General features: G+C 33.2%; 2 protein-coding genes across 3 annotated transcripts; one reads left to right on the forward strand and one right to left on the reverse strand.

Moving 5' to 3' along the window:
• Nucleotides 1-1,301: 1,301 nt before the first annotated feature.
• LOC140959981 (uncharacterized) lies at nucleotides 1,302-6,124 on the reverse strand. Of its 2 annotated transcripts, XR_012172083.1 has the most exons (6): nucleotides 5,947-6,124; nucleotides 4,033-4,911; nucleotides 3,693-3,893; nucleotides 2,530-2,725; nucleotides 1,629-1,958; nucleotides 1,302-1,512 (listed from the first exon to the last, which is right to left on the reverse strand). XR_012172083.1 is itself a non-coding variant. In XM_073418066.1 (5 exons), exons 1-5 carry the CDS (start codon nucleotides 6,061-6,063, stop codon nucleotides 1,777-1,779), a joined length of 1,575 nt encoding a protein of 524 aa, XP_073274167.1. In that variant the 5' UTR covers nucleotides 6,064-6,124; the 3' UTR covers nucleotides 1,302-1,776. The 2 variants fall into 2 exon arrangements, 1 of the variants encoding a protein (XP_073274167.1); XM_073418066.1 differs by having other exon boundaries at nucleotides 1,302-1,958.
• A 4,730-nt stretch (nucleotides 6,125-10,854) lies between these two features.
• On the forward strand, nucleotides 10,855-19,897 carry LOC140958805 (probable leucine-rich repeat receptor-like serine/threonine-protein kinase At3g14840). Its single transcript, XM_073416370.1, has 24 exons — nucleotides 10,855-11,064; nucleotides 11,187-11,352; nucleotides 12,152-12,223; nucleotides 12,494-12,562; nucleotides 12,658-12,729; nucleotides 12,854-12,925; nucleotides 13,475-13,546; nucleotides 13,663-13,734; nucleotides 13,832-13,903; nucleotides 14,070-14,141; nucleotides 14,229-14,300; nucleotides 14,541-14,612; nucleotides 15,263-15,328; nucleotides 15,752-15,814; nucleotides 15,905-15,937; nucleotides 16,038-16,078; nucleotides 16,281-16,660; nucleotides 16,754-16,949; nucleotides 17,051-17,200; nucleotides 17,287-17,405; nucleotides 17,519-17,729; nucleotides 18,180-18,417; nucleotides 18,508-18,658; nucleotides 19,226-19,897. The coding sequence occupies exons 1-24, from the start codon at nucleotides 10,983-10,985 to the stop codon at nucleotides 19,613-19,615; spliced, it is 3,003 nt and encodes a 1,000-aa protein (XP_073272471.1). The 5' UTR covers nucleotides 10,855-10,982; the 3' UTR covers nucleotides 19,616-19,897.
• The last annotated feature ends 2,681 nt before the right edge of the window (nucleotides 19,898-22,578 follow it).

The following is a 22,578-nucleotide window of genomic DNA, read 5'->3' on the forward strand; positions in this document are numbered from 1 at the left end:
ATATAATATCATGTGTGGTGCAAATTTAAGAAGAGTGATAAAATCTNATCTTAATTTTTATTTTATTTTTTTATCATGTTTGTTATGAGACTATTCAACTATTCATAATCAAACGATGTTATTTTTTTGGATCATATTTTATTATTTTGAATGTTATTTTCATTTGTATAAATCATAAATTAAAATCACAAAATCAATTATAGGATTTAAAATTTTCAATAATATTAAAATAAAAAATTATTAGTGAACCATTGACCAAAACAACGAAAAATCTGAAAAAAAATGTATATAGAAATAAATTTTGAAAATTAAAAGAGTTATAAAGATAGATGAGAGAAGAAAGATGATGAGATGATTGATGTGAGATGAGAGAGAAAAAGAAAGAACTTGCGTATGATTTAGAAATTTTAACAATATATCTAAATATTTAGATTGAACCAAATACAATTTTTGACAATTTGTAGTTGTACTTTATATTTTAATGTTTGTATTTTAATGAATTTCATGGAGTTATAAAAAGTTTATCGAAAATTTGAATACATACTTTCATAGAGTTTTTAAAAATAAATGTTACCATTTCACTCTTTATAACTCTATGAAAATCTATTTTGAATATCATCATACTTCTATAAAGTATTCAAAAGTTTTGATTGAATACGTTTAGACTTTTAAAAGCTAAAAAAACCATTAAAAATTATTAAATTTCATACATTTAATACACCCCCTAGATGCATTTTTATATATGGAAAAAAATTGAATTATATGCAACAAGTAATTAATCGACTTAAAAATATTGTGTAATAAACAACCATTCAATTTAATAATAGATTATAATTAAAATAATAATCCATTAAGTTAGCAGAGATACCATAAAAAGAGAAGATATATTGTGAGACGGTCCCACATATCTTTATTCGTGAGACGAATCAATTCTGCCTATATGTACAATAAAAGTTAGTATTTTTGACATAAAAAATAATATTTTTTCATGAGTAACTCAAATAGAACATTCATCTCACAAAATTGACACGTATAACCGTCTCACGGACCGAAACCGTTAGAAACCAAACATCTAATCTTATTTGAAAAACCACAATTTTTAGAATTTTTCAAACACAACCGTCCACGACAATTCGTTTTCAATTTTATGGAAAACCCAACCAAACCACACTGTCATCACCTCTACATTTTTAAATAATCTTCAATTCTGTTTAAATTAATGTATGTGACTTGAAAAAATAATCAAGAGAGTTTTCAGGTGACATTTATCATAAAATATATTTAAAATTGAGAACAATTAATTAATATAATTATTTAAATTATAAAATTTTCTTGAAACAAGTCATAAATGAAATCATGGATATAATTTCAATCGCATCAATCCAATGCGATTTTATCTACAAACATTAACTTTTTGTACCATAAATTACATTCAATTCTCGTGTGGATAAATCTTGAAATTCAAAGCCTGAACAATCAAGGGCCTTCTTCCTTTTCAGCCCTCTTTTCTTTCTTTTGGCTATATACCATCATGTGATCATCATCGGATACGAGACTAGACAAGTCGAGCATGCTCGTTTAACTGTTTGGCTCGACCACTTTAGACACTTCACCTTCGACTCATTTACATTTCCAGACTTTTATCAATGGGGGATAGAGAAATGAAAGGAATAATTTACACGTAAAGGATAATATATACACAAAAGAATTTTGCTTTCTTCAACCCAATAGTAACATAAGGATGATGAAATGGAGATCGTTCACCAGATAAACCAACTACTGCTGCTTCCGGTATAAGTCTGCCAATGCCCGATAGAGTGTGGAAGCTGCAGGGGGCTGAGGCATAGAACCGAGAAGAATCTCGGTTGCAGGGATGGATGTATTACCGTAAAACCTGGAATTTTCGCGTGTTCGTGTTGTCACAACATTTCCTTCAAGAGAGCAACCAACAAATGCACCTGTGAAACAATGTCATATCTGTTAAATCATCGTTTGGTACGATGTTTCAGGATCGGAACAACGGTTAGCTTGTTTTGGCTAGCCATTCTAACTGTCATACCACAATTTCTAGAATACTATAAAAGCACACGCATTAAGGCCTTAGTTACTAAACACAAACAAGGCATGTGTTTAGCCCCAAGGGATGGGGTCCTTCAGTAAAATTTGGCCTTGACGCTGCTTTAATACGCTCGAGGATTTTGAATTTGTGAAAATATCTAATCTTCAGGGCCATAAGCCTCGGTGTGCCTTCCGCCTATACTATCCATTTAAAAGATAAAAGCAGGGTGACATAGTGATTGTTTATTATGTCAAGACGGCCGGACCAACACTTGGAATCATGATCTGACATGTTCGATACAATTTCCTCCGATTTAGAATCTCAATAAGGCATCCATTGTACCCCTTCCCGAGCCATTTCATTTCTGGCTCATCTCCTCTAGTAATTACATCAATTCAATTGTCAAACTAGCACTGCAAGCACGACCTAATTTGGAACTTGTCAAAGCAACAAGAATATCAATCAAGTACCTTTACTGCAACTGTAAGTATAGCAAGCAGCACAACCACCATCACCTGCTCTTATGTCAGCTTCAGCAGCCCTTCCAATAATACCAACAGCAGCACTTAAACCTGCTCCAACGGACATATGAACGTTACCACCAAATGTCTTCACAGCAGAATCTGTTCTCAACACTATTATATAATCTGTCACTTCCCCACCAGCCTGCGAAAAAAAAAGATACGTATATTGGTTGCAGTTAGGCATCAATATATTAAATTTTTCAGTAATATCTTTATAATGAATAAACCAATATTTTTGACATCAAAATATTAAAGGCATTTTGGCGACAACAGTTGACTTAGCAAATGATTACTTGCTTAATGTCTAATAGTTTGCACTTGACAAATATTTCAGTACCAACATGTGACCCTCTGCAGTATGCTTTTATACGCAAAAATAATTCTTAATGCATATAGTAGATAAAGAAAAGTGTTAAAAGATTGAGATTTGGACCTAACTCGACAACAAAAACTAGCTCAAGGGAAGATTGTCCAAGCCGATAGATACAACTCCCAATAACTTAATCCAACCGAAATGAAACATTTAACACAATTAATCACGTCCAGGAATGAACAACTAGAGCGTGAAGTTTACAAGACATTATCGGGTGACCCACAGGACAGTCCAACACATAACGGTGAGCCTGGGCCAGGATCAGAACTTTTCTGATACTATGTCAAGATTGAGACTTGGAACAACTCAACCCAAAAGCTAGCTCAAGGGAGAAAGATTGTCCAAGTCCATTCACGTAACTCCCAATGACTTAATCTAGTCGATGTGAGACATTTAATAAAACGGCCAAAATCAGGTAAAATGGACTCCATGCATTTCAGCTTAATCCACACTAGACAATAACACGAGCAACAGTGATACGAAACTAGAAAAAAGTTTTAAATCTTTTCCACCAATACTAGTAAGGAACTATATCAACTGACCTTAGGTTTTTCTGCAAATAACATATACAACTGTTATTGACAAAGATGTATCAAACGGTATTCCGGATATTGTATCAAAGAAGAGAAAAATCTAGAGACTTTAAGAAGCTGATTATCACAATAACAACCTTTTATGGCAAGTACAAACACAATAGGGCATAAAACTGAGAAATCAGGTCCAATCATTCACTCACCTGCACTCCCCAACCAATACCAAAGGATGTGATAGCAGACGGCGGAGACCAAGATCCATCTTTTCTACGAGCAATCACTAACCCTGTCCCCACATTGTAAGTAACCATCAAGCCAACCTTGACAACAGTTATGATGGCAAGGCCCTTGGCTCGCTTTAGAATTGCACCAGGTATAGACTTTTCAGGTGTCACAGATCCAACCTACAACGAATACAAATACAATACTGTCAATACGTATAACACAGCAGTTTAAATCAATATGTATTGAAATTAGTAATCATGAGAGTCGAAAACGAGGTGCACAGTGCATGTATCTGGCAGTATGCACGATAAATTATACCTTGGTATAACCTAGAATAGTGTTTGTTGCCTTGTATATTTCGTGTTCCATAGATTGGCCCCATGGAAAATTAAGCCAAGAACGTAACGTGCTTAGGTCCGTCAAATCATGGGTCGGAAACTGTGATGCACGACTTACTTGGTTGATCAAGCATGATTGGACAGACTCAAGCCGCACACAGCACACGTCACAAACTCGTTGAGGGTTCCCAAGTCTGAATTTTTCAGGTAACAAGCTCCGTCCCTGGGAGCAACCATGGCAGAAAATGCCACCACAAAATCTACAGTGGTGTCTAGAACACATAATTGGATGAAAGCGCACGTTGCACAACATGCAAGCAGAAGCAGCGCTATCAGGCAACCACTTTGGTGGCTCAGCTTCCAGAATTTCCTTCATTTTACCAAAGTTGGCATCCGTAAGAGTTTGAGCCATCTCTCTCCAGGCTTGCTCTAGAAGTTGGTTAGACATCCAAGTAATGCTATATCCATAAATATCACCTGAAGTCAGTGACCAGATTCTCCCTCTGACTGTTAGCAACATGTCGAGAACAACATCCCACATGGTCATCTCTTTATCTTCCCCTATACACTCATTCCAACCCATGTCACCCTCAGTCAGGAATCCGCCATTCAAATAGAAGCTTCTATTCCATTCTTCTCTTTCCGTTTCTGGTAAAGGTGGAACAGATACAGGTATCCAAACCCCAGTTTCTTCATGAAGTGGTGGGTCGTAATAAAAATATTTACTCGGTTTTTCATCAACGGCAGCCAAATATTTTCTATGTCTAACATCCAACCCACTTATTTCACTCGTACCATCTCTATTAAAAGTCTCCTCTCCGTGAACAAGTTGACTGGCTGATTCAGAACCTTCACAAACCTGAATCAAGAACATTACATCAAATCATTTCCAGTTATGAAAAACCATCACAAATAATAGAATATGAAGCTCAGTTGCAATGGCTTGCTGCTTTTTATAAATGCATGCAACTTTCACTTCATTTTACATATTTCACAATCCGGTAGTGGATGCAACAGTACTGGGTGAGCAAGTAAATGAATACGCTACAGTGAAATCTGATGAGGGCCAAACATTTATGGAAACATAACGTGACACAGGGGGGTTACATACACAAAACAAGGTCCAACTAACCTAGGCCCTACATGACAGAGACTTGACAATTAGAACCAGAATGTCTTAATTGAGAAATCAATCTTCATTATCTCATAGCCATAGGAAAAAAATATGGAACACATTTTTAAAAAAAATTCCAAGATTTCTACTAGTATCTCCCAGTCTCCTTCTGATGACCCATTATCTGAAATGATCCACATAGCTGTCTACTTCCAACACATGAATAGCCTGTGGAATACATCCACTGTCTGTACATATTTTCATTCCAACGTGAATTGCCACCAAGGGGCAGCTTCCGGCATCAAACATTTATAAAATTCAGTCACAGTAGATCCTTGGACACAATTCTTGTAAACATAGAAAATCCTAGAACATTCATCCACATTATCCTTCATTGTCTCATGTAATTCACAATTCACATAGTCATAACAAACATTACCATTCGCATAAGATAATACATCAAGCAGCAAGCAGTGAACGCTAGATCAACGAAAGCAGAAATACTATATGATTTTTTGAAAAACCAGTAAATTCAAAGGTTTGATCTTTTTGATGTAGAAAAATACACGAAGCTCCTTAATAAAAACACATTGAGAATGCAGAATACTAAGAAAACTCAAACTGAGTTATCCACGCGTGCCGATCATAACAATTCCAAAAAACACAAACAATCAACCATCTTAAGCGATAGCCAATAAGAAGCTAAATCGGACAAATAAGCAAATAAAAAAAATCAGGAATACGTCACAAGAAACAATTAATTTTTTGTTCAAGCTTTACCTTTGATGAGCAAATCTCGGGCTCGTAATCATCGAGATAAATCTTGGGATAACACGCAAGTGTGTTGTCCGAGAAGCTGTTCGGCGACTTCTCCATCGTTGATTCATCGTTAGACATTAGGGTTTTCAGATGATTGTGAATTTAGGGAAGCTGAAGGATTTATGTATTTACTTATATTTCAATATGAAATAGTATTTTTTTTTTTGGCCTTCTTGTGGTTATTCAAATCGGCACAAAGTTACAATCATGATTCATTACATATATACGGGTTTAGTTTTGTGATAATGGACAAATAATATGGAAATAACTAATATTTTTTAATAATAAAACATATAAAAGTAATAATTAATATAATATTTGATTTGATGGATTAATTTGATTAAATTTAAGATAATACCAATTACTTTTTTGTATTTTTGAAAATATTAATAAAATATTTATAATATTATTTATTACGGATAATATTGTAATTTCAATTCAATGATTTGATTGATGTGAGATAAATAATTGATGATTTGATTGATATAAGATAAATGATTATTAGATGGATAAATAATATAGGGATGTCAATGGGTCCGGGTTTTACCCAGACCCGCAATGGACCCACCCCATCTGAGGTGGGTTTGGGCATACTAAATGGGTCATGGGGCGGGTCTCGGGTCCAATTTTTGAGACCCGTTTGGGTATGTGGCGGCTCATGGGTCCTATAATATTAAACTCATACCCGTCTCATATATGTGGATATAAATTGATGTGCTCGCGAAGATGGTTGTGAGGTGACGTGAAAGGTAAATAAATCACATTTTTATTTTGTCATTGTACTTTCATTTTAATTTTGTTACTATACTTTCTCTCTTTAAATTACATTTTTTTTACGATTTTAAATTAGAATTTTATTTTTTCAATGTACTTTCTCTCTTTAATTTTGTAAGTAATTCTTCAAGTAATTTACCAACTTGTCCCACGATTCTTGATGAAGAGGAAGATGATCCTGAATAATGTGTCTGAAAGATTAATTACTCGCTGATTTTACATTGATCTGTTTAAGTTCTGTTATGACTTATTTTTGAGGATGTCAAGACTTTTTATTGGAGAGATAGTAACTTTTTTTTATGTGATTCATTATGTCGTTAAAATAATTTGTTTGTTATTATTAAGTGTGGTCGAAGACATGAATTAGTTTTCTATTGTTTTATATTTAGATGATTATTTGTTTCATAATTCAGTCATGTGATAAGAAGATTATTGTTTTTATTTAAAAAAATTCGGGTCTCACGGGTCTCGCGGGTCTACCCGGCCCCATTTTGTTTTCGGGGTGGGGTGGATCCGAAGAATATTTAACCGGAATGGGGTGGGTAATGGGTCCAAGTTTTCTTCATGGGGCGGGTCTTGGGTTTAGCCATACCCGTCCTATTGACATCTCTAAAATAATATGGTGCATCAAACATGATATTAGATTGGAAAAAAATATGGATAAATAATATAGCGAACCAAACGACCATATCTTATTTTAGGCATGTTAAAACTCCACTTTTGTTTAAATGATAATTTAATATATCATTGTATGTAGTTAAATTTTAAAAAATTTCATCTCCGCGTGTGCATATTATTTTATTTAATTTCAATTACGATTTCGAATTTTGTGTTAATTTTATATATTAAACTTTCANTTTATTTATTTTTAATTATGATTTTGAGTTTTTTTGTTACTTTTATATATTAAACTTTCACTAATATCTAAAATATAATTGTTTTTACATCATATTATATTTTCTAATTTTTTAGTTAATACTGTCATCATTAATTTTTTATATATTGATATTATTATCATTATTATTATGTCTCTTAATCATAACTTTATATAAATTGCTTTAACATATTCTAAAAAATAATTACTTTTTTTTAATCAAACTTTATTTATCTGATAAATGAAGATAAATTTAATTTTTTTGAAAATGTTTATTCATTCTTTAACTTTTTTACAGATAAAATAACATGTGATTTTTAGATATCATTTTCTATTTTTTAATCAATAATATTTCTACTAAGTCATTATATCGAATACAATCATAAATAAGTCGATTCGATNATGTGGGGCGCTATTTTGGATTCCAAAATAGCGCCCCGGTTGGAGAGCACAAGACTTGAAAATAGCGTGAAACGCTATTTTCAAGTCCCGGTTGGAGATGCCCTAAGGCCGAAGGATAAGATGATTAGCTTGCAAATGAGAGCGACAATGGGAAATGTATATATTAAAAAAATTATTTTGANTTACTTATATAAAATAACACTTCATGTGTAATTTATTGGTGAAGATGATTATTTATTTACAAACCATGTAGAGTCCAACATACGAATCTCGATCTCTTTCGGGTATTGGTTGACATTCGTAATCAACCAATCTTTGAATATAAGGCCGAAGGATAAGATGATTAGCTTGCAAATGAGAGCGACAATGGGAAATGTATATATTAAAAAAATTATTTTGACTTCTAAATATTATTTTTTTCACATAACCTGATGCTAGATCGATCAGACCGTCTCAGGTATTAATTTTACGAGACGAATATCAGAGTCATGAAAAATATTATTTGTTATGTAAAAAATATTATTTTCACTTGTACGAAAAACTTCAACATAAGTCTCTATTGATAATTTTTAAAAAAATTTCAAAATTAGAATAGTTTTTTAAAATTAAAATATTACCTTTTTTTAATTAATACGGGCACACCTACTACCACTGTCGATCGTACAATTATTGACCAAGTCAAGAAGTTGACTTCCCACAAATATATATTCTTTGGGGAAAAAAATCTATGTATATATACACTATATCATTAAAGTTTGGACTAATGCAGAAAAAATAATATCATGATGTATTTTTAGAATACTCAAAATACTCTTATTTGATGGTTAGTCTGTGTTATATCGAGAGTATTTCTTTTCTTATTTCAATATTATTAAATCACGTGGATCCATCATATTTTTATGGAAGTTAATATGTTGATGATTCAAGTACTAAAAATTGATCATATCATATAAAGAAAAATATTTCAGGTGTATTATTGAATAATCTTGTATCTTCTTATTACAATATCTCAAACACGTCATTAATAGATTCGCTTCAACTATATGATCATTGTTATGGCTCATGCTGGACCATCATACGGCCTATTATCAATAGTAATGCATAGATATAAACTGAGACGCATGTTATGTCAACCTACAACTTACATTAATAGATTCGTTTCGATTATATGATCATTATTATGACTCATGCTGGACCAATATATTAGCTATTATTAATAGTGATATATGAATATGGATGGAGACTATGACTAACTTATTATCGTTACAAAATATATATTGAATAAATGCTAAATATGGGCCATGGAAACTCTGAGCTGTCCTCGTCGACGCAAAACAGTTCACATTGTGTTGGCCAATTATCAAATATTAGCCTCAGCTAAAAATAAAAAATTAGCCACCCCAACTTGCCCACGATGACTTTATTAAATTATTATATTATTATAACCACATAAATATCAATATTATTTCACGATTTACCAAGTCCAATAATCAAAATATTTATAAGTCATTTTTCTCAAGAATACTGTAAATATATCTACTAAAAAAGTCATAATAAGCAATAAAGAAAGACTTACAGATAAACCCTTCAACTTGTTCTAGCTTATTGGCCAAAACGTTTATATTTTGGAACCAATGATGAACAACCACCACCCGTGGCGGAGCTAGAAACGTGGTTCTGATCGGACTAAAATTTTAAACTATAAAATCTTTTAATATTTTAAATTAATCTACCCAAGTTCATATTATATTATTCAAAAATTATACAAAATTTACATATAAATTTTAAAAACAATGTTGGGCCACCCAAGCTTTAGCCTGTGTATATCTTCATGTAGCTGCGCCCGTGACCACCATCACACAACTTGTTCACGAAATAAAAATCAAGCATCAGCCTAGCTCAAGTTTATTAGCATAGAATCGATATCGAACTCGAAACAAAAATCGATGCAAGTCAAATTTGACATTTTTTTTTATTAAAAAAATCATAAAATTGCTCTCTCGTTTCTTAATCATCTCAACTTGATGTTGATTTGTCTGCACAATTAGTAAAGCTTTCTCATCTTAATAAGGCAATTAGATAGAGAAATAAAGGTTTACAACGAGTACCATAAGTCCTAAGATACCACTTGACACGTGAATTGTAACAATAAATTTAAATATACATAAAATAAATAAAATGAAAATTGGCCTACAGTCTTTAGCAGTCGATTTTTTTTTGTGTTCAGTCTCTAGGTACTTTTTTAGTACCGNATAAGGCAATTAGATAGAGAAATAAAGGTTTACAACGAGTACCATATAAGTCCTAAGATACCACTTGACACGTGAAACGAGATGATTAAAAATTATAACAATAAATTTAAATATACATAAAATAAACAACTATTTTTTAAATCTAATTATTTCTTAATAACAAATATCATTAGTATAATCTATTATATATACACATATACATGAAATATTTTGAAACAACTTGTTTGACAAAACGGGGTTTAAAATTATTTTAATCCCAAATATCACCGTTCCTTGAATTATTAAATTTAAATCCAGATCTACACAATTACAGCGTTGAATAATATTTCCATTATTTATGGAGTAAATACCTAATCTTGATCTTTATAATACAATATATATTACTTGTAAAAGAAATTTACATATTTAATATAATCCACAGTATTCAAGATTTTACCATACAAAATATTAATATCGTCACAATAATAATAATAATAATAATAATAATAATAATAATAAGACAAGAAAAAACGCGTATTTTCGAAAATAAATAGTCAACGAGAATTATTAATCATGCACAGAAAGTTTCCAACTACGATTCATTTCACCTCTTGCTTTCTGTTCTGTATCCATCCTCTTTACTTGCAATATACTATACATACACAAATGCCAAAACTCGTTTCGTAGATTCACCTGAAAGTCAGATCATCATCACCATGTTCTTCCCGATTAGGTTCGTCGCATTCGTTTTCTTGGTGGGTTTTGCTTCGAGCGCCACCCTCTTGCCTCCCGAAGAGCGTAAGTTACAATATATATCTATCTACCAGTATTTGTGGCATATTTTTGTTTAATTTGTAAGAAGAGTTGTGGAAAAACAAGAAAATATCGCGGGTTTTTGTTTTCTTTTGTTGTTGTTGCAGTGTTGTCTCTGCGTTTGATAGCGAACACTCTGGGGAAGACTGATTGGAATTTTAGCGCGGATCCGTGCAGCGGGACGGGAAGTTGGATTTCCCAGCCGGCCGGAGCATACGAGAATAACGTCACATGTAGCTGCACAAACAACACCATTTGCCATGTGGTTAGTATGTAAGTGTGCTTCTATTTCTCCATCTTTTTCTGCCACCAAGATTTGATTAATTTCAAAATTCAAGTAAGATTTTGCTAAATGTAACTATATGTATGATTTCAAAACAAAAATTATACGAGGTTCACAAGGTGTAACATATATCTCCAATATTATGTTATTTGTTTTAGAGATCGAGCTTTAGTCTAGCTAGTCTCACCCTCGGTTTCCCTTGTAGACAGAAAAAAAATTATATGTAAATTTTGTATGATTTTGGATTAATTTGTTATTAATTCGGATAGATCAATTTAAAATATTTAAAAATTTTAGAGTTTAAAATTTTAACACGAGTAGAGTAATATTTGGCTCATCTGCTGTTTGTATATAGGATCAAGTTCGAGTCCTTTCTCTTTTATATTAGGCGATAAAAAAATATTATGTTATTTTTCTAAATCATTTAACCCATATATCTTTTAATCTTTTGTGCATTTTTTTAATATCGATCTCGCTAATAATGATGTACAAACTAATGTTCTAAATTTAGTTATATTTAAATTTAATAGTATATTTATAGTTTAAAAAAATGTATATATATATTTTGAAGAAAAATTAAGTAGTGTATACTAAGTCGTATTGTAATAATTAAATTTTTTTGAAAAGACAGTTTCCAGACATTTTAATTTGACAAATAGATTATGCCTTTTTATTTTTGGGAAATTTGGGAGTTAGTTTTAATTTTAAAATTTTAAATATTTGTGTGAAATTAGGTTTTTTTTATATATGTAAATATAATTATATATGTATATCTGCTCCAAATTGCAGCATTCTCAAAGGACAGTCGCTTCCTGGAACAGTGCCTGCAGATATTGCGAGACTCCCTTTTCTTCAGCAAATGTAAGTAAACCACTGGCGAGCATTAATTTTTTTTGAGTCTCTGTCAAGTAAGAGAGTCTCACGAATCTTAATCTCTGTGAAACGGGTCAATTCTACTTATATTCACAATAAAAAGTAATACTCTTATTATAAAAAAGTAATCTTTTTCACCCAAATAAGATATCCGTCTCACAAATACGATCCGTGAGACCGTCTCACACGAGTTTTTGACTTTTTTTTTTATTATTAATATTACTTCAACTGATTTAAACTGTCAAAAATTATACGCAGTGACCTCACTCGCAACTACCTCAACGGCACAATCCCTCCGGAATGGGGTTCTATGAAACTCGTAAACATGTATGTCTTTGTTCTCTTTGTCCTTAAATTCCACTAAAGAACTATTGTTGCATCTGTTTTGAGTTTGGCACTGATTGAATGATATCCTGACGCAGTTCCCTCCTCGGAAACCGGATAACGGGTCCGATCCCGAAAGAACTCGCAAACATCAGCACGCTTGCGAATCTGTAAAGTTTCTTGGATATCCATTTGTGTTTTATTACAGTTTTCATGTCAAAGATGAAATTTTGATCTGATTTATAAGTTGATTAAGGTTTTCTTGTTTTTTTTTTAAATTGAAAATGTTTACAGTACCTTGGAGTTCAATCAGCTGACAGGAACTATACCTCCGGAGTTCGGGAATCTTCCTGTCATAGAGAAAATGTAAAGCACTTTGATTTGCATTATGTTAATTGCAACTTTTCTTTCCTGGAATTTAGGGGCATATTTAGGATTTTGTTTGGAAGAAGGTACCTGAAATGAATTTTCTGAGAAATAAAGTTTTCTTCTAGTTCCGACATCGGTGTGGATGCTTATTTTAAGGGAAAATGAATTGTTTGGTCCTTTGACTTTTCTATTTTTGGGTTTTAGTCCATTTTTTTTCAAAATTTGGTTTTGGTACATGATTTTTAATTTTCCACTATTTTGGTCTAATGGTTGACGTGACAACCTCACAAGTCATCATTTTCCTAAGCCACATTATCATTTTCTGGTGTCACGTAAATAATTGGACCAAAATTAGAAGTTAGTGTACTAAAACCAAATTTTGAAAACTCAGTGGACCAAAACCCAAAATTAAACAAATCAGTGGATCAAAACTATTTTCCCCTTATTTTTATGCCTTTATAGTCTGTGTTTTATGTTTCTTTGCGTGGCTTCTTGATTTGATTTGATTCTCAAGCTGATCTTTTTACAATATTTTTATGACTAAAGGCTCTTTACCTCAAACAATTTAACTGGAGAACTACCGGGGACGCTAGCAAAGTTGACCACTCTCAAGGACTTGTAACTTCCTTACTTTTTATTGAGACTTGTAACTTCCTTACTTTTTATTCAATTGCATTTGGAATTTTGTGTTTTGTTTTAAACGTTATTCGCTAAACTCATCTTTATTGATGCAGTCGTATAGGTGATAATAACTTCACAGGAAGAATACCAGACTTTATTCAGAACTGGACAAACATAACGAAAATGTAAGACTTAATTGGCCGTCATTACTTCCGCCATTGTTTGATTTTGATTATTTTCATTGATTTTTACCCTCCTGTAACTTAAACTTGATCATTTCAGAGTGATGCAGGGAAGTGGTTTGTCGGGACCAATTCCTTCCGGTATTGCTACCCTTACCCAATTAACCGACTTGTAAGTATATGATATGATTCATATGTGAGCTGCACCTCATATTATTATATATTTATAGTATTTGATTTGATTGATTGGATGATAGACACTTGCTTCAAAATGCAATGAAATGAATTGATAAAGGAAAAAAAGATCGTGATAAACAAATTTGACTCTAAATATGCAGGAGAATTAGCGACCTCAATGGCAGTGAATCTGCTTTTCCATATCTCGGCAATATGACAAACCTTAAGACACTGTGAGTATGATTCATGGCATGGTAACAACGTGGTCTTGTTGAGAAATAATCGCTGCCCAGATGTAACTGTTGCATTTGGTTGCACAGGATTTTGAGGAGTTGCAACATCGTTGGAGAGTTGCCAGCCTATCTGGGAAGAATGACAAAGTTGAAAGTCTTGTTAGTAAACCCCTTTCTTCTATGAGAATCTATAGAGAGATTTTGTTTTTCATTATATTTTAAAATGCTTTGAATTTTGCGTATTTAATGAAAATAATCGTACTCCATAAAAATACTAAGTATTGATTTCTCTTTTAAAAATTTCGAAGGTTGGAACTATGAAACGAAGTAACTCACGGAAGTGTTTCTTTTTTCTTGGCAGTATTTTCATTAATTCAGTTTTTGACATCTCTCATGCAGAGACGTCAGTTTCAACAACCTAACTGGACCGATTCCGAACAGCTTCAGTGGTATATCTGACACAGATTACATGTAATGATTTTGATGAGCAAGTCTATTGTCAAATTGTTGTTGAATTAGTCGCTTCTCTAATTTGATTCCATAGCTCAAAATGGGAAATTTTGTACTAGTTGAAGCGGAGAGCTTATATGTGACCTGAAGAAGATGTATAGGTAGCTCCACTGCAACTTTAAAGCCGAACAGATATGCATTGATAACATAATAAAGGAAAATATTGCATCGACAAAAAACAAGGTGTAAAAGTTGACGATTCTGTGTGTGGGAACAACACGTTTTGCAAGTCTGAGAACCCCAACCATTTTCTTCTTTCTTCACTTTTCAGTGGAGGCTTTTGGGCATATTGGTATTAAAACAAGTCCTTTTACCTCCGAGACACCTCAAATTTCTCGCAAGAAATTACTTACGTTGGAGTTCTTATAACATAAGCATCACAATCATGTTACTAGATTAAATGGTTATGGTGGTATAACAAGTGTGAACTTAGATTCTTTAAAAGTTGCTTTCTTGTGAGTTGTTTGTTCAACTTTCCTTTACGTCCCTTATAGGATCCTTGTACAAAATATTACCTAAATCTAGATTTTACTCCATGTCTAAATGTGACAAATTTATATCATAACAAGAAATATCTCGAGATTCTCTAATTTGTGATAGCCATGTTCCAGCTATCTAGCTGGGAACTCCCTCTCTGGGCCATTACCTTCTTGGATGCAGACAGATGGAGACGTCATGTAAGTTTTATTCGATTTTACTTCTCTCAAGTCTCACTTCTTCTCAATAAGAGGTACTATTTAGTAAAATTTATCTTAATTTTATTCCAAGCGTATGCATGTCTCGTATGAAGATGTTAAAAAGCTGGGATCTTGAAATCTCTTGATGATGTATGCCTACAATATCGGAGCCCCAGTCTTGGCAATGCTATGAGGGCTTACAGTTCCTGCTTAGTTTCAATTTCAAAAAACTACTGATGGTGAAATTCACGGGATTGTATCGAGTTTTAGATTACAGAGGGAGAACAAGTGTTTTATAACTTTATTTTCTTTACAAGGTTATGGTAAAGGCCTATACCACACCAGTCATAGAAACCGTAAAACAAAAACCAAAATGAATAGACTGTTATTTGCTTCAAAAATTGATTTACTTTTTTGTTGCAGCGATCTTTCATACAACAATCTGACTTATGAAAATTCATCCTCAAATTGTCAGCCGCGCAAGCTGTGAGACTGCTTTTACTCATCTTTTAGTATCATTTTTTTTGTTATTTTTATCATTAATGTCACTTGTCACTCACCCTATTATTCTATCAGGAATTTATTTGCAAGCTCAAAGGCCAGTACACCGTAAGTTTGTTGCATTTCTTTTGTCAGAGTTTGGATTTTACGAATAGCATTCAGTGATATATTGAGCTAACTAGTTGTACACTTTGTATTGCATTGCCAGTGGTGTCGTTTCCTGCTTGAGAAGCTTTCATTGCAGTAGACGTAAGTTTATATTTTCAGACAGATTATTCCCACCCATTTCTCATGTTTGCTGATTATGTTTCATTTCTTAAAATATTAATTTTCGTTTCAAAACTACCAATGGATGACACAATGTGATGATCAAAGATCAAACGCCTTACCTTTTTAGTTTATTTTAGAAACCATCAGTAAAAATTCCTTTTTTTACGTTTTTTTGTTACAGGATATTACTCCATCCATATAAATTGCGGTGGGAAACAAGTGGTCGACAACAAAGGTACTACCTATGATGGTGATGTGAATTCTGGAGGGCCTTCGAATTTCTTCCAAAGTACGTCGAATTGGGCATTTAGTAGCACAGGACATTTCTTGGACGATGCTCGTCCCATAGACTCGTACATCTGGGCCAACAGCTCAATCATGGTTGGGGAAAATCCTCAGCTGTATATGGATGCACGACTCTCACCCCTGTCGTTGACTTACTACGGGTTTTGTCTGATAAACGGAAATTACACGGTGAACCTTCACTTTGCTGAAATAATGTTTACTAGTGGCCCGAAATACAGTAGTCTTGGGAGGCGTTATTTCGATGTTTACATTCAGGTATTAGATGCAGCACTGTAATCATCATACAAAGAAGAAGTCAAAATTTAGCATTAAATAGTTTGATAATTTCATGTGATGCTTCTTTTTCAGGGGAAGCTTGTACTGAAGGATTTCAATATCGAAGATGAAGCCGGTGGGGTTAACAAACCGCTGACAAAAAATTTCACAGCTGTTGTGACTGATAATACGTTGGATATCCGCTTCTTTTGGGCTGGGAAGGGAACAATTGGCATACCTGACAGAGGAGTGTACGGCCCACTCATTTCAGCTATATCTGTAGATCCCAGTAAGCTGTGCTTCTCTCTTTTCACAAAGACGAATTGATTGAATTGTTGGAAAATTGTAAATGTTTCTCACAATTTACCTCTTTCTCTCATATTTGTTCAGATTTTCAGCCACCTCCAGAAAACAGTGGAAAAAGTGGCATTTCTGGAGGAGCTATAGCTGGAATAGTGTTTGGAGTTCTTTCGACGGTCTTGCTGGTTATGTTCATTCTTTGGTGGAAGTTCTGTCGGCAAGAAGATACCCTGGAAAACGGTACTTATATTTTGGTCTCTACTTTCTAAACTTGCAACATGATAGTTCACACAATTAGACAACAAATATCTCTCTTTTTATTGCAGAGTTTAAGAATGTAGACCTCCAAACTACATCATTTACCTTGAAGCAAATTAAAGCCGCTACAAAGAATTTTGACCCGACCAATAAGATTGGAGAAGGTGGTTTTGGTCCTGTCTACAAGGTGACCTGAATAACGACTAATCTACAAATTTGTTTTCATCAGTTTTGTTTTTCATCGGGAATATCCTAGTTTATCTTCTGATTTTTTGGTTTGGGATTGGATGTTTTTTGAAGGGAACTATGGCGGATGGTACTATGATTGCTGTAAAGCAGCTCTCTTCCAAATCGAAACAAGGCAACCGTGAGTTTGTCAATGAAATAGGCATGATTTCGGCTCTACAAAATCCTCATCTCGTGAGACTACATGGATGTTGTATTGAAGGAAACCAACTTTTGCTTATCTATGAGTACATGGAGAATAATAGCCTTGCTCGTGCGTTATTTGGTGAGTTTCAATATGCGCTTATGCCTTAACTTCATATTTTTTGTTCATGATGGATGCAACACTAGGGGTGTAAAATGGGTCGAGTCTACTTGAATCGAGCTCAGTCAAGCTTTCAGGACTCGGTAGTGAGCTCACAAACTTATAGTTAATTTTAAATATTTTGAATATTATAGAAGTAAATAACTATAACTATTATCATATAAAAATGTCAAGTTATTTTATGTTTTATTCCTAAACTTAAACTTGAGCTTGAGCTCAATTATTTTAGTCGAGCTTGTGAAGTTTTTACGAAGTCGATTAGTAAAACTGCATACATGAATGATGTGACCCCAACTAGGTAGACATCCTTAAAGTTTGAAGGTTTACAGCAAGACACTGCTCATCTTCCATGGAATTTTAAAATGCTTAACTTCTAGTAAAAATATTGAATATCAAGCTCAATGTGTACAGGTCCAGAACAACACCAGTTGCACTTGGATTGGCCTACGAGGCATAAGATTTGCATTGGTATAGCAAGTGGTTTGGCTTACCTGCACGAAGAATCAAGACTGAAAATTGTTCATCGTGACATCAAGGCAACAAACATACTTCTCGATAAAAATCTTAACCCAAAAATATCCGATTTTGGGCTTGCCAAACTTGACGAAGAAGAAAATACTCATATAAGCACACGAATCGCTGGAACTCAGTGAGTAACCAAACAATCAATAATTCATACTCATCCCACACTCCACTTTCTTATATACAAGGAGATTTACCGTTTTCTTTGATTTTCCAGTGGATATATGGCGCCTGAATATGCTATGCGAGGCTATCTGACTGACAAAGCAGACGTATACAGTTTTGGGGTGGTTCTTTTGGAGATTGTCAGTGGAAAGAGCAATACAAGCATCAGGCCAAAGGATGAATGCTTCTATCTTCTTGACTGGGTAACATAGCTAAATATTACTAATCATTTTTATACATCTACCAAAATTAATTTTCCATGCAATTATACGTCATTTATTCAATTTTACATGGAACATCAGAATGAACCAGTTATATACTCCTGCAAGAACAGATCCTACAAGGCGAGCAATGGAGTCTCCTACCAAATCATACTCTTGGATGTTATAAAATCGTCCCTCTACTCTAATATTATAGAAACAAAAATTAATAGTTCACGCACATTTTTGCAACAGAAGTTAAAGATGAATTTAGCTTCAATATTTTCAGGATGAACCTGAAAACTATATGAGTAGTTTCATTAGCACCCCTACTTAAACGATCATTTTCCAGTTTTCCTAAAAAGATAATAAATAGAGACTAACCAAATTAATTTATATAACTCTAACCGGTAAATAGTACAAATATACAACTTAAACTTAAGTTAGATTGCAAAAAATTGTTTTACATTTTAGATTAAGAAGTAAAACGGGGTTTTGGGATGTATATATAGTTTCGAAGATGTTCAAATATATACTCACCCTCTTCTCTTCTCTGGCTCTATTATTCAGGCTCATTCCTTGAAGGAAGACGAAAATTTAATGGAACTAGTCGACTCCCGATTGGAATCAAACTTTGACGCAGAAGAAGTTTTCACAACTATCAACGTAGCTCTTCTTTGTACGAGTGCTGTAGCCGCAGAAAGACCAAGTATGTCATCTGTGGTCAGCATACTCGAAGGAAAGACCCGTGTTGAACAGTTTGTTTCGAACTTGAACATCCCGATGGACGTGATTAAACCCAAAAAAAGGGGAACCGAGGAGGACAGGGTGGCTAAGTTTAACGATGTTCGGGGACACAGTATCTCAATGGATGTGCCTTGGACTGCTTCATCTGCTGCTACTACTGATCTTTATCCTGCCCCTTTGGATAGTGATTACTGGGAAAGGAGGGCGTCGTAAGTGATATAAACAGGGGCGGAGCGAAGGTGACCCGTGATCTATTAAATCCTTGGATTCTTCATGGTGCCCCCATGGTTGTCTGTTTTATAGTATATCTTGTAATGAACTTGTCCCTTTCTGCACTGTACATTTAGGCTTTTATTATTTTTTTGATGAATGGAAATGTTTTGTAGACCTGAAAGGAGGTTTCTTTCTTTGTTTTTGTATTTTGTGATTTATTTTTCTGCACTGTGATGTGAAACTGTATATTCTTTGTGCAACCATCATTTTTCCTTTGGTTTATTTTAATCTTTGTTATATATGTTTTGACGAAGGGGGTTTAAATATATATAGAAAAAATCTATTAATTTTTGTCACTCTTTTGATCACCATTAACGCTGATTCATCGTTGAAAACTAAAGAATAAAATGTACATATGTTTTGAGACGTTTCGTTCCCACTTGTGTGGACAAATTGGGAGGAGATTTTTTCAAATCCTTGGTTAAGAATTCTATGATTTGCTCGAGCTGAGAAATATGTGAATTTTGAGGACGCACAAAGACAAAAGAGGTCGGATGGTAGGTCGGGAGACAAAGATAAGGAGAAAGGGAAAGAAAAATGATGGAGGTAGGAAGGAAGAGGTCAGCAGAGAGAAGTGATGATCGTAGCCGAACTAGGAGGTCATTTTCTCATGCACGTCTGGCTATGAGTTTTGTAACCGTCGCTGATTCGATTTTCGCGACGGTTTTTGAACCGTCGCTGATTCCATTTTAACCGTCGCTGATTCAATTTTAGCGACGGTTTTGATATATATTCCGTCGCTAAATATTCCGTCGCGCGAACGTGGAGCACCGTCCGTGCTTACAAAGCGCGGATTAAGGTATTTTTGCACAAGTTTTTTTTAAAAATTATTTTTGAAATTAATTTTAAAAATTAAATTATTTTTAAAAAAAACCCTTAGAAGTTCAGAATACCTATAACAACTTTAATTTTATGGAAATATCTTTTATACAAGTTTACAGCTTATATACGGGGCGGAACATTAATTCAGTTTAATCAAATTAATCGATCAAACCAAAAAATTCAGAAATCCGGTTTAAATTTTCAAAAAAAATCAACCAAATCGGTTTGATTTTAAAAAAATTAGTGAGCCAATTTAACTAATTTTTTAAATAATATCATTTTTATATAGATTTTAGTATTTTATATCTCGCCTATTTGATTTGTGTGTTGGGGTCACGGGCTTGCAAGATACCCGGTAATTCAACCCTAAAATCCAACACTCAAAAGTTAGAACTCATCATCAGCCATCCAGCCCTTCCTCTCGTTTCTCACCTTTAAATTTTTTTTAAATATAAAATAGATCAATTCGGTTAAAGACCCAATTAATGGATTTTAATTCGGTTTGGATCAGTTTTTTTAAAAAAATTCTGTCATTTTCGGTTATATAAAAATAAACCGGCTTGGTTCGGTTATTTTAGATTCGGTTCGATCGAATGCTTACCCTTATTTATATTTATACTATCATCCTCTGTCTGTGAATGCATACCGAAAAATTCTCTCGGGTTAGGGAAAAAATTAATTAAAACTAGCCACCGAGACACACACGTTGCATGTGTCATGAATATATAGGGTTAATATATTAAACATTCATGATATTACAACACCATGACACCAAAACATTTTGTACTTGAATCATGAAAGACAGTTGATTCCAAAGCTTAAATAAAACTGCTAAACTCAATTTGTTTCCTTACATGATATAGGTTTTGATCATAAAACCAAAATATTGCAGATCACTTGACAAAGATTAAGAATACAAATTCTAGCAATAGTGGTAGAATTAAATCATTTCAAGAATACACATACTATGTTTTGCTTAAGTTGAAATAGAAATTAACAAATTAAGTAGATAGAATAATGTAAATAATAAATTTGTAAATTCATGCTAAGCTCAAGTTTATTATTGTAATACAAAGAATTTTAAAAACCTGCGGCATTGGCTATTTATGGAAACTATTGGTCGGATTCCCGCCTCCATCATCCGTATTTTCCATGTGTGAATCGTCAGATTTAAATACATATGCAGCAAAGATTCAAATATGTCAGATCATTAAAGATGCAAATGTGCCGGATAAAAGTTCATATTTTGATATCGGAACTCTAGTAGATCTTGAAACATTTGAGTTTAAAATATACCAAACAAAATGTAAATTTATGCATAAAGTTATAATAAAACAATGTTTAAGAAGCCCTAATATAATGATTTAGTGACCCTGTTGAGAATATGTGAGATATTAGATCATAAGACCTCGAAGCTCGTAATAAATATATTATCACCTGCAAAATCAAAACAAACAAATGAATTTGATATGATTACTATTATAAAGCAACATAATAAATCATATACCATAAACTTATTTATTGTTAAAAAAACCAGATGAAGATGGGGTGAGTAGATCTGATCCATTGAATTGAGTATTTCATTTCTACAAATACTTGGTTTGCAACTAGTATCCTTCACCTTTTGAGAACAAAAGCACAAAAGAAATTCATAACCAACAAAAAAAAATAAACTTAAAACCAACGAACAGAAAATCATAAATAATATGTTTATCAGTTAGGTACTAACCAAGTACTTTTTAAATTTGATTCAATAAATATAGAAAGTGTGATACCAATGCCAAAAATGGTTATTCAGGAGACATGATAAGATAGATGATGAGAAATAGAGAAACATGGGCAGAGATAAAAACATGGATAAAAAACATGGTGCCACATATAGCTGACTGTGAATGAACACAGATAATGGAATTTATTAGCATCCCTAAAATTCTAACGCTGAAACATATATCATGTATTTAAAGATTATTGTAATTTTTTTTACATAATGTATTTTTAAAAAATTACAATAAAGGTAGTTGACTTACTTACACTTAGGGATGACAATTTCCTCCGAACCCGTTGGAGGATCCGATATTCGA

Source organism: Primulina huaijiensis, chromosome 15 (assembly GCF_012295235.1).
Source record: "Primulina huaijiensis isolate GDHJ02 chromosome 15, ASM1229523v2, whole genome shotgun sequence".
NCBI classification, from domain to species: domain Eukaryota; kingdom Viridiplantae; phylum Streptophyta; class Magnoliopsida; order Lamiales; family Gesneriaceae; genus Primulina; species Primulina huaijiensis.

Coding starts and splice junctions, on each gene's coding strand:
- LOC140959981 (XM_073418066.1), bottom strand. CDS start 6,063: ATGTCTAACGATGAATCAACGATGGAGAAGTCGCCGAACAGCTTCTCG. Junction 3,894..4,032: donor CTATTCTAGGTTATACCAAG/GTATAATTTATC, acceptor TATTCGTTGTAG/GTTGGATCTGTGACACCTGA. Junction 1,959..2,529: donor TACTTACAGTTGCAGTAAAG/GTACTTGATTGA, acceptor ATTGTTTCACAG/GTGCATTTGTTGGTTGCTCT.
- LOC140958805 (XM_073416370.1), top strand. CDS start 10,983: ATGTTCTTCCCGATTAGGTTCGTCGCATTCGTTTTCTTGGTGGGTTTT. Junction 11,353..12,151: donor ATTTGCCATGTGGTTAGTAT/GTAAGTGTGCTT, acceptor TCCAAATTGCAG/CATTCTCAAAGGACAGTCGC. Junction 17,201..17,286: donor AGAAGATACCCTGGAAAACG/GTACTTATATTT, acceptor TTTTTATTGCAG/AGTTTAAGAATGTAGACCTC.